Source organism: Fundulus heteroclitus, chromosome 12 (genome assembly GCF_011125445.2).
Source record: "Fundulus heteroclitus isolate FHET01 chromosome 12, MU-UCD_Fhet_4.1, whole genome shotgun sequence".
NCBI classification, from domain to species: domain Eukaryota; kingdom Metazoa; phylum Chordata; class Actinopteri; order Cyprinodontiformes; family Fundulidae; genus Fundulus; species Fundulus heteroclitus.
The window spans coordinates 18,483,782-18,496,018 of record NC_046372.1 but is presented as its reverse complement, the minus strand read 5'-3'; the positions used below and the strand labels follow the sequence as shown (position 1 = coordinate 18,496,018).

General features: G+C 41.5%; 1 protein-coding gene across 1 annotated transcript; it reads left to right on the top strand.

The window, feature by feature from the left end:
* Positions 1-7,746: 7,746 nt before the first annotated feature.
* xbp1 (X-box binding protein 1) lies at positions 7,747-11,209 on the top strand. The gene is made up of 5 exons (XM_036144122.1): positions 7,747-8,101; positions 8,561-8,657; positions 8,916-9,032; positions 9,124-9,290; positions 10,180-11,209. The coding sequence occupies exons 1-5, from the start codon at positions 7,872-7,874 to the stop codon at positions 10,355-10,357; spliced, it is 789 nt and encodes a 262-aa protein (XP_036000015.1). The 5' UTR covers positions 7,747-7,871; the 3' UTR covers positions 10,358-11,209.
* The last annotated feature ends 1,028 nt before the right edge of the window (positions 11,210-12,237 follow it).

The following is a 12,237-nucleotide window of genomic DNA, read 5'->3' as shown; positions in this document are numbered from 1 at the left end:
ACTGTTTCTTTCCTTGACATAGCCACCTAAGGAGCTAGCCATATCCCTCTATAACATAGAAAGTAACCCTATTTGTGTCTCTGTTCTGTGTTCTTCAACCCCCAGTTGGTCATGGCTGATGGTCGTTTACACTAAGCCTGTTTTTGCTGGAGGTTTCTTCCTGTTAAAGGGAGGTTTTCCTCTCCACTGTCGCTAACATGCATGCTTGATATGATGGATTACTGCAAAGTCGACGGCACAATGCAAGCGACTGTCCACTGTGGGAGTGTTCTCTCTTAGGAGGCGTGAATGCTGCCAGTCTGCTGGATTTCCTTAGACTGAAATATTTTTAAACAATCTGTCTGTGGGATTTGATTAATTTTACTTTGTAAAATGCCTGGAGACATTTGTTGTGAATTAGCGCTCTATAAATAAAACTGAATTGAATTAGATATTCAATTCAATTCAATTCAATTTTATTTATATAGCGCCAAATCATGAAACATGTCATCTCAAGGCACTTTACAAAGTCAAGTTGAATCATATTATACAGACCGCTGAATAAAAGCATGGATGCCATTTCAGAAAACTTTAATGAAAACTGTCTTCAAATGAGGCATATGAGGTTCTTTTGTGATCTCCTGGATGAGTTGCTGGTGCAGTCGGTAATTTTGGTAAGCCGGCCTTGGAAAATCCCTCCTTCTTCCCTGTTTCCTCAATTTGTGGCTGATGGCTTTCACCGTGGTTAGCTGAAGACATAAAGCCTTAGAAACTGCTTTGTAATCCTTTCCAGGCTGATGTCAATGACTTTGTTTCTCAAACGTTTTTGAAGCTTCTTTGATCGAGGCACAATGCTGCTTGAGTCAGTCTTTAGGCCTACTTCATGTCGCAAATCATGTCCATTAATTTTTTTGTTTTGTTTCTGCAGGTGTGGTAGTAATCAGCTCAGGGTGTGGCCCTGACCATATTGAGCTCAGATATCTCAGGAATGTATCCATTCACTTATGATTTAACAGGGGGTGGGGGTTAGTTTCTTTTATGTAAACCCAGGTTTTGCTCGGATTACCCTTTTGTCTCAAAATGAAACCCATTGAAGAGCTTTTTGTACTGACTCTGGTTATCTTTGTCGGATAATAAAAATGTATTTGATGATCTGAAAACAGACAAATTTCATAGCACAGTCATTCACCCTCTATACCTGTTGGTGCTGCATTCGTTTTGCCTCGTACGCTGGATCGTAGGTAGGTTATGACATCACAACCTCTTTGAGCTTTTTTTTAGTAGGAAGTTGCAAAACCAGTGGCATTAACTACTTTTGCTGGCGTCTCAACTAATAGATATTAAAGCTATACAGAAATCAGACAAACAGTTTATTCCTCCAAGCTTTGATGACATTTTATATGCTAGGCAGCACATCTGAAGTTGGGGGTTGGAGATTAAAAAAAATGCTTTTGAAAGACAATGATGTGGCATGATCACTCAAAAAAAAGTGAACAAACCTTAGCCTTGCAGCTCCAATACCACGGTGTGTGGTTTTAGTCTTTAACGCTATAATCTATTGCAACATGATGCAGGCCACATATGAAACAAAGCAGGCCCTTGATGTGAGCTGAGGTGCTTCTTGGTGGGTCGTTTCAGGGCTCCACCCACCATAATCACAGAGAGCAACATTGAGCTTCAGGGAGGACCCCCACTTCTGCGTCTTCGAGCCTGTTTCTGTTTGCATTGGTGAGTGAGTGTTTAAGTACAGCCTGAGCCAAGTCCCGCAGACACAGTAGATGATACAGAGGTGTAGTTATACAGAGTCCCCCTGTCTCAGGCCATCAAAAGAAAATTACTTGCTAGGGATCCCAGTGATATTAGCCACCATGCTGGTGTCTGTTTTCCAACAATTTAAAATTATTTTTTTAAAGGATCTCTCATTGATTCAACTTCATATGAAATGCTAGAAAAAAAATCCTGCCACCCCTGGTGTCAAAGAGTGACATAAACAAACAATATCCATTATGTTTAACTGTTGCAACTTTACCATTAAAACTATCAAAACCAATTTTATCAAGTCAGTAAAATGTTATTTCTGTTGCACCTTTAGCAGACATGAACATCACAAAGTGCTTCACAAAGGATACAGTCAACACATGAAGTAAAGGCCTGTCTAAATAAAAATGTCTTTAGTTGTTTCTTAAAAGAGTCTGTGGAGTCTGTGCATGGTAGGGGCAGCGGTCAGAGCCACTGCCTGAAAAGCTTGGTCTTCATAGGTTTTAAAACAGATATTTTGGTACCACGAACAGCATTTAACTCGAGGACTGCAGTGTCCTAGATGGAGTTAGATATTCCTAAGCTCCATAATATATTTAGGGGCCTGGTCATTAAGTCATCTAAAGGGTAAAACCAAAAGTTTTACCCATGTGCACAAGGTGCCAGGGAGGCCAGAACAGGAGTGATGTGGGTTCTTTTGTTGGTCTTTGTTAACAGTCTCACACTGCAGCATTCTGCACAGAGTGAAGGCAAGCCGAGGTTTTCTTTACAGAATAAAAAAGAAAAATACTGTTAGAGTAGCCAAAACGAGAGGGAAAAAAATGTGAACAAACATCTCTGGATGTTTGTAGTCTCAGATTTCTGACACTACATTTCAGAGCAGGAGCAAAAGAAGCAAGGTGCTGCCTGATTAAATACCTTTTTTTCATCAGGGGAAGTGTTTGTTTTGTTTGCATTTAACTGCAGTTGTACAGCCATAGTTTCAGCTGCTGAGTTCAGATCAGATGTCTGAACAGAGCAAAAAAGTTATGTCATCAGAATAAAGATTATATGACAAATTTTTATAGCATTTTAGGATGTCTCCTAAGGAATATAATTACAATAAAAACAGAATTGGACTCAAAACTGAACCTTGAGGTCTCCCACAAGACAGTGCTGCACTATCAGAGTGTACTGTATGTACTATAGATTAACCAGGTTAACACAATGCTAGAAATACCCCAAATAGACTAAGTCTGTTTATGAGAACAGCGTGATGTGAAGTCCAACAGAACCAGCACAGCACAGTGACCAAAGTTGACCGGTATCTGCAAGTCTCTTGAAATTTTGCATAACGCCATCTCTGCAGAGTGCAATTAGCAAAAACCATATTGGAATGTGTCCCTGATGATCACAACTATCAAAGAACATTTTACTTTTGCTTTTGATGCTTTTTCATGATAAAAAAAACTATTTTAGAACAACTGAGGGTATGATCGTGGCTGTTAAATCACAAATCACTGAAAAAGTCATAAATACCTTCTGTTTTTGTGTTTCCACATATTTCCCTTTTACTATGCTAATAAGAAATACTTTACATCGAGGGCATTATCATAAACATTACCAAATTGATTTTAAAAATAACTAACTTCCTTATCTGACTAATTTGTTTCATTTGAACTGTGTATGTCAAAGTTAGAGATTGAGGAAGGACCCAAGCAGCAAAACTAAAAAACAACAACCAAAAATTAAACAAAAACACACAAGAAACACACAACAGTAAAAAACTTAAGGGGCATTTAAATTTAACTCAAAGGGCGCCACAGTGTCGCACACTTGTCATTATTGTCGGTCATTCGCGTGGCAGGCGACAGCAACTGCACAGCGAGCAACAAGCCAGAAATACAGCAGTACAATGGTTACCTGACTCCGCCAGATAGATTTGCTCCGCATATCCATCTGGAAACCTTCCGTTGAAGTAATTTTGGGATGGGGCGAAAATACTGGTTAGCTGATTGGCCTATGTTGGTGATAGACGGGCCAAATAAACCAATCAGATTCGTCGTCGCTCGTAACAGAGCGACGACGAAAACACAACCACAAGCCAAGCTACTCTTGCTGCTGCAGGTAAAGGCTCGTTAGCTCAGCAAAGAAATACTCTGTAATTCCGATAAAACTTGCTCGATAGCCACGCTAACGCTAGTTTCATCGGCTGAAGCCGCCATGTTCTTTAGACTGAACTGTCGCGCTTCCCGTTGCGTCACACCTCAACCCGCCTCAATGCCAACGCTGATTGGACGTTCGTTTGGTGAACGGCTCCAAATTTTCTTTAACGGAGAGTAGCCAGACTGATCTGCGAGTGAAACCTTGAAACCTCGCGAGATCAGGATGGTCTCACGAGGCTACCTTGAGATGACATGTTTGATGAATTGCCGCTATATAAATAAAATTTAAATTGATTTGAATTCCTCCACTGCCAATATAAAAGGAAAGACAGTTTAATTTGTCTTTTTAAACAGCTTTGATTTGCTAACTTACTCATGAGAATGAAGAATAAATAATGAAGAATATGAGTGGTAGGTTCAGTGGAAATGATATTGATACCATAAGTATTTGCATATTGCCTTACTCATATGGATCTTTCTGGCTGAGCTGTCTTGTTTAAGTGTTTACAACCCTCCAAACTACTTTTTTGAAATTCAAAATGTGTTGAATAGTTGATCAACCGTTTTTAAGCCAAGGTAAACATGTTTGTAGCTCTAACCCAGGCTTTGTTATACAATAGATACCTTGTCCTTGTACTCAGAAGTTGTATTTTTCCAAGTTCACGGTCAGATAAAAAACATGAACTTTTAGTGATGTCGAAATTGTGGCAGGGGAAGTTGTAGCGCGAAGAACCACCCCAAATTTATTACCATATTACCTAATATGCCTGGGCCTATGTAAATGTTGCCAGTATAAACCATAAAATAAGCAATTCTGACGGATCTCGTTAAACAAGCAAGACGTATACTAATATGTTTAAATTCAGACATTTGATGAAAATATTTAGTTTATTTAGCTGTTTTAGCACTAAAACAAATTGCTAATCCCACAGTTTTCTGACTTGCAACAAGTACACTCTCAACTCGGACGCTATTTCATTCACAAATCTGAGATCTGACCGCCAAGAAAATTAAAATTAGTACAGTAGTGCAATGCTGTTTGGAGCCTTCTTTAGGGACATTCATTTGGACCTGTTGTATTTCATGAATAAGAGGTTTGAAAGGGTTTGCTGCCATTTTACAAACAACCTTTCCGCGCCACAAGTTTTTTAAGATCTCCCCAAGTGCAAATAACGTTACTTTAAAAGAGTGTTTTAATCTCTTCGCTTTGAGCTGCATAAAGTGAGCAGTAATTGTTCTGTGCTTGCATGGTCTTGTTACACCCATGTAAGCGAATCATGTTTTAAGAGGATTTTCATTAAGGACTTACTACTCAGTGCTCTATAGGCTAAAACAATGGTGCAAGGCTGTGTGAGCACATGGGACCTCTCGGCTATGGTGTGACAGGAAAGAGTTTGGGCATGATTTGCATTTCAAATGTTAAACGGCATTTCACTGATCAAATCCTATACGTTTTCCTGCGGTCTGTTTTTATTGTCTTGCAGATAATAAAAAAGACCTAAGTGAGACTCATTAGAAAAAAAAAAACGAAACAGAAATATTCAATTTCTTGTTGTTTTCACACGTCAGTCCCACTGTGGGTTCAATGTAACCTGAGTGCAATATAAATATAGCTTGTCACTGCCCCGAAAGCAAACTATGGCACTTATCTCACCCGTGATGGGACATCCCCAACTGACCGTCAAAGTCAGAAATAACTTTCTCTTTCATGCTATCATGGGTGGATTGATTGATTAAAAGACTGATTAATTCAGTTTCTGGATGTAAGAAAACATCCCAAATAGATGAAGTACCTTCCTCATTCGCTCTGACCCGTTACATTTCAAATAGAGCATATCCTGTGCTCAGATCCTGTTCTCCTTCTGTTGCATTATGCACTATCACATTAACCAATAGTATCACTTTCTCCGATGTTGATTCTGTAGTGCCAGGAAGGCTTTGCAAACAGACAGCTGTTTGCTCTAGCTGCCGCCTACGATGACTGGCTGAAGAAGCAAAGGTCTGCAAGCTACAAGTAACAGCTATGCCCAAATGTCGCAAAAAAAAGCGAAACCCCGATTTTGGACAAACAAGAGTTTCAGGAAGAGTGCGCCTGTCAACTTGCTGACTCCATTTTTCAGACTGAGCGCCTTAGAATGGAACAATAATCTCCAACGGTGCATGCCTATCTGTCAAAGCAATGCAAAACACCAGCTGAGAGGTTGGAAAGGTTGTACGCTTGCCACTGTTTTATCAGTTCAGATGTTTTACTACACTCCACCGAAGGTTTGGACCAGCCAGTGGCATACTGGGAGAATATTCTGGTCAGACGAGGCCAAAACAGAATTCTGAATAATCTTACACACAACATGTTTGGAACACACTAACCCTAAATTGCAGTTTGTGGTTGGGAACATCATGGTCTCATAGCATATGGTTCTGGCAGACTTCATATTCTGCCTATAGTAATAGCCACCTGTACATATATTCATAGTACATGTAAACTGTTATAATAACAATCATATGTATATTATGCTATTGTACATATCTCTCTATTACTATCCACCTGTATATTATATTCGGTACATATCCAGCTGTAAATTTAGTTCACAATACTAGTTACCTATAAATTATACTCATAGGACAAATCTATCAGTAAAGTTCTGTTTATAATAGTATTCATCTCTATGTTTATTCAGTACATATCCATGTCCTGTACTTATGGAACCATTGTATATGATGCACTTGCTGCTATTGCACTTCTGGTTAGACCTAAACTGCATTTTGTTGCCTTGTACCTGTACCTGGGTAATGACAATAAAGTTGAGTCTAATCTAATCTAATCTAATCTAATCTAATCTAATCTAATATAATATATAATATAATATAATATAATATAACTGAAGGAAGGTTGAATGGATAAATGTAACGGGATGAAACGAGTGTGGACATTAGCCAAAAAAGACAACAGTCTAAACGGACAGACAACAAAAATCTTAATTAGTTTTAGAGAAAGTAACCATTGGAACGATCCAATCAGTCGCAGCAATTGTATCCAATTGCAAATCTATGGAGAGAACTGAACATTTCAGTGTGGTATGCCGAGAATCCCTAACCCTCTGTGGGAAAGAATGGGTCAAAAATAACGCATAAACAATGCAGATAGTTTCTCCTCGCAGGGGATGTCATATGTTTTGGTAATTGTATTACCAAAATCATTCATTACCAAAATCATTCATCTAAAAAATATTGAATAAAGTAAATGTAGGCGAGTATGTTCAATGCTTATTCCCTGTTCCCCTCCAATTTTGAATGTATTGCCAGTAGAAATGTTGTAAATATATTTAGAGAAACCATTGACATGTTATAATACTTTTCTATGCGTACACTTTCTCTTTATTAAAGGAAGAGGGAAGTAATGTCATTTCAGGGAAGGCTGAAGCTGCACAACTTGTTGTGTTAGTTTGAATGGCTTGTTAAGAGATGTAAAGAACGAGGAAGCTGTTGTGTTAACCTGACAAGAAACAGCATTTGCTAAATATCGCCAGGTGAGATGAAAGCAGGTGAAAACTTGTTTCTTCCTTTAAAGAAAAGTTGCCTTTTATTTCACAAGAAAAAACAACACCACGCTGTGATAAAGGCTCAAAGATGGTATTGTTTATGTAAATATGTCAGATTTGTTACGTGACATTAGTAGACGTACACAAAAAACACGGATAAAAAGCCAGATGACAAAATCCGGGGCAACTTGGCTTGATTTCTGTGGAACTTCAGTTGCAATTTTACATCAGCTCTGCAACCAATCACAACTCGTAAACAGGTTGCGTCACCAGCCTCTACGAGCCAATGAGGTCTCTACACGATGGTAGAAAAGATCGGAGTTGCAACCCACTTCAGTAAGTCACTTGCGAAGAGCCAAGGTTCGGGTTGGCAGGGAAACCCGGAGGTTTCCACCGACAGACATCCCGTGATATTTCCATTTCATACAGCCGCAAAAGAAACATTGTGAACATGGTGGTGGTAACGGCAGCAGGAAGTCACAAAGTGCTCCTGATATCCGGGAAGCAGTCCGGCTCATCGAGCGGCACACAGACGGCCTACAGCCGGCAGATCTCTCTGGTTCTACCGTCAGCGGCCAGCCAGGCGTCGTCGGACTCGGACTCCAACATGTCCGTGGGGCCGCCAGTGCGGAAACGGCAGAGGCTCACTCATTTGAGTCCGGAAGAAAAAGCGCTTCGCAGGTTAGTTAAATAATAATAATAATAATAATAAAAGCATCCTTCATGTCAATACATATATCACGGTGTGAACGCCTAAAAAAAGCGTCGCTAAACGAAGACGTTGTTCTGGGCATTTAAACCGGAGACACGCCCTGAGACTAGTCTGCCATCCGCTGGACTCCATTTAACCCCCCCTAAAAATGGAGTTTTGAATCGGAATGTTGTGTTTTGAGGGGTCTTTTTCTTTTTTTTCTTTTTGTGTATGCATTATCTTGTCGTTTCTGGACTTTGCCCTAGCTCATAAAACTGTTACATGGTGATTCAACTGTGCCTGGCTCTGCTTCTGCCCCCCCGGTTCCTCCTTGCCTGCGTGGCAGCAACGTCAGCGGTGACTGCGCAGCACGCGACCCTCCTCGGACGGAGCCGGTGTCATGGAAACCGTCCTAATTCCGTTTTTTCTTTTTTCTTTTTTTTTCTCAGGAAATTAAAAAACAGAGTGGCAGCCCAGACAGCAAGAGACAGGAAAAAGGCCAAAATGGGGGAACTGGAACAACAAGTTATAGAGTTGGAGCTGGAGGTAATTTATTTTTAATTGCATTACTAATAAAGGCGTAGGCAGAACTTCCGGTGGTGAATCATTTAATGCTTCATTTAGTTCAACCATGGAATGGAATAATAAAAAAAAAAGATGCTATTTGGAGACAAAACTCCCTACATGCTGAGAACGCTTGTTTCGTTTCTAGTTTTTGCTTTCTCACTTGAGAAAGTTCATGCTTCACTTCTCTACGAACCCGTTCCAAGTTTCGCGTGCTAACGTCTGCTCGCTTCCGCACAGAACCAGAAACTTCACATCGAAAACAGAATGCTTAGGGAAAAAACGAGCGGCCTCCTGACAGAAAACGAGGAATTGAGACAGAGACTGGGGTTGGACACCCTGGACTCCAAAACAAAGGTCCGTATCATGAAGGTAGAACTGGCGGTTTAGGACGGCCTCCGTGTTGTGGCGCTTCGTTGACTCTCGTGGGTTTTCTGTTTTTTCAAAGGTTCAGACTCTACTGTCCAGCGGGAACGACGCAGGTTTGGGGATCGGGTCTTCTGAGTCCGCAGCACTCAGGCTACGTGTGCCTCCGCAGCAGGTGCAGGCCCAGCAGTCTCCAAATCTGAAGACTTCTCAATGGATACAGATGGTCTTGACTCTGCAGACAATGAGGTGAGACTTGGTCGCCATCTCTGCTTTGAGGAAGTGATTCAAGAAAGTCTACTGGTCCTGGAGGCTGACGCGTACGGCTAGTCTAGTTGGGGGAGTGGTGGTTAGAGCACAGAGCTTTGGTCCTAGAGGTTCTGAGTTCAACTCTCACAAGCTGCCATTCTGAGTCCCTGAGCAAGACCCTTAACCCCCAATTGCTCCCCAAGAGGATGGGTTAAGATGCAGAAGTGAATTTCTCCATTGTGAGATCAATAAAGTTTTATTATTAGTCTGAGAGGCCAAGACCAAAGTGAACTTAACATTTTTCCAAAGGGACATCTAAACTGTTGTTGCAAATCTTTTTTTTTATTTTGTCTTTAATAGTTAGCATTTCTGGGGGGTTTTTGGACACATTTACATAGATGATCTGAATGGCGCCACAAACATTTTGTGACTGGGACAATGTACAGAATTTCCAGTCGGTTGGACCTCATAGTCCCAATAAGTAACTTTTGACCCATATATTAGCCTAATTTGAGACGTACACTTGATTTTTCAACGTCAATATACAGCACTCTGCGTGTATTGGTGGTGTGTGCGGGCTCAAAAACCCTGCTGTGTAACTTGAGAGGCGCAGATCTGTCTCTCAGAAAGTCATGTGACCTGGAGCCCCCTTAAACAAGAGAGCTACCAGATGCTAGTGGCCTACATTCAAAGCAGCCCTGACATTGGTTTAAAGGGTTACAGACTGGCGTTCACACACCTGACATTTTGAGCTGATGGACCCAGAATGCTGTGTAGGTCTTAGGGACCCTTTCTGACTAGCTGTTGCCTTACGACTCTAGGACAATACTTTGCTTTAAAAGTTGAGTGCCACCAGACTAACCTCCCTTTCTGCCTCCCCTTCCAACAGTCTGATCTGCTGCTGGGCATTCTGGACATCCTTGACCCAGAGCTGTTCCTCAAGTCTTGCGAGCAGGAGTGCCAGGAGCCGCCTGTGCTGCTGGTTGGAGGGGGGCACCCAGTACCTGCCGCCTCACCTGCGCCTCTGGGGGCCCCATCAGTTAAGCTGGAGACCCTTAATGAACTGATCCACTTCGACCACATCTACACCAAGCCAGTGGAGGAAGTGGGCGGCGAGCAATGCGACGACTTGGAGAGCGACAGCAACGACGATGAGAGCGACGGGGCCTCCTTCACCGTCACCGAGGTCGTAGTCGGGGAGGAGACGATCTGTGTGAAAGACGAGCCGGAGGAAGTGGTCATCCCCACCTGTAACGACCGCAGTCAGGTGGATGGCCTCTTCCCTGGTGCCTCCTCCCCTGCCCTCGGCACCCTGGAGAAGGAAGCCTGCCTTGCGGACACCTACAGCGACTCTGGATACGAAGGGTCCCCCTCCCCTTTCAGCGACATGTCCTCTCCCCTGTGTTCCCAAAGCTCCTGGGACGACATGTTCGCCAGTGAACTCTTTCCCCAACTCATCAGTGTCTGAATTACAAATCTGCCCCAGAAGTCTATATGAAATGTTTAACATATTTTTTTTTTTTTTTTTTGTAAATACACAATCTAATGTGTAGAGGTAAATTTCGGTCGCAGTGCTCCTCTGATCTCGCTAACGTATAGACTAAACCCAAGTCCATAATTCTACAGCAGGTCTGTACCACTGCCAGCTCTGCATCGACGTGTGGTAGAGTTCAGAGGGTTTAAGATTGCCAACAAATCTTTCACTCATTCTTCAAAATGAAACGTGGGTGGATCCAGTATTTATACGTTTTTGTTTGGGAGGGAACGGGGACCCATCGCTTAAATATTACACTTATTTATTTGTGTATGGTCTCAGAGTCAGATGTCCGCATGTAAAACGTCTTGTCTTCACATTTATTTTATTTTTTTGCTCGCTCTCCTTGTAGTCTAATTTCGGTATTAAATAATCAAGCATTCAATCTTGTCTCCTTCATGTTCTTGTAAAGGCACTGGGTGAATCCTGGAGTTGAGATTTAATGGATCTGCATTGATTCTGTAAATCCAGCCCAAATTACCAAGTCAAAAGTTTCCCTGTTAGCTGATCAATTTAAGGAAGAAAAACCTGGACTGAAGTAAACGGTCTGCAGGAAAGCCTCTAAGAGCTGAACTATCATCTCATTTATCATCTGAATTCAAAGATCATCACTTTGTTTAAAATTATATCCAGAAATGACAGAATAGATCCAAAACGTACAACTACAGTCTTCGTTACCAAGGAAAGGCAAGCACACCTGAACCCAAAGATCTCAACGTTCCCATTAAGATGCACGGAAGCAGAAAATCCAATCCACTTTATGTAGCACAACTTTTAACAAAAATACACCAAATAAAACAACATGTAGATGGTAAAAGGACTGTCCACACAAAAATATGCATGGATACAAAAAATTAGCATTATACAGAATCAAAAGCCAAGGAGAAGAGGTGAATGAGAAGAGGCCTGTTAAGTGGGCAGTGGCAATTTGTTCCAAAGTTTTGGAGCTGCAGTGGCAGAAAGTTAAAGCTGCTAATACGAAAGAATTAAAAAAAAAAGTCAACCTTTTTTTTTCTAGTGTGGTGCCTCTAATGAAATGTGTGCTCGCAGAACTGGGGAGTTCTGGTTCTTGACTCCGGTTTGCGTCGGCCACCGATCAAACCAAAATAGATCTCCTGCAGGTAGATATGACTTTATGAGGGCCATATAACCCTAACTCCTTACAGTAGAGACCATAAGCAAATAACATTTTAGCCATTGGATAGAAAAGTCACATTAATGATGGAAAAATAACAAATTGAACATCAAACCTTGGAAGCTAACAGGGGTCTGAAGACTTTATATCTATTGTAGAAGATTCAGGTGCACATACTGCTGAATTTCATCCATCCGATGTCCGTAGCAGCTCATGCTTTCAGGCTCCCGGGTGGATCAGAGGGCCTGGTATCTATCTCCACCGAGAGGTGAGGAGCA

Bases quoted from the DNA above. Each gene is read 5' to 3' on its own strand.
- xbp1 (XM_036144122.1), top strand. From the start codon at position 7,872: ATGGTGGTGGTAACGGCAGCAGGAAGTCACAAAGTGCTCCTGATATCC. The intron at 8,102-8,560 runs GTTAGTTAAATA...TTTTTTTCTCAG, and splicing joins GAAGAAAAAGCGCTTCGCAG to GAAATTAAAAAACAGAGTGG. The intron at 9,033-9,123 runs GTCCGTATCATG...GTTTTTTCAAAG, and splicing joins CCCTGGACTCCAAAACAAAG to GTTCAGACTCTACTGTCCAG.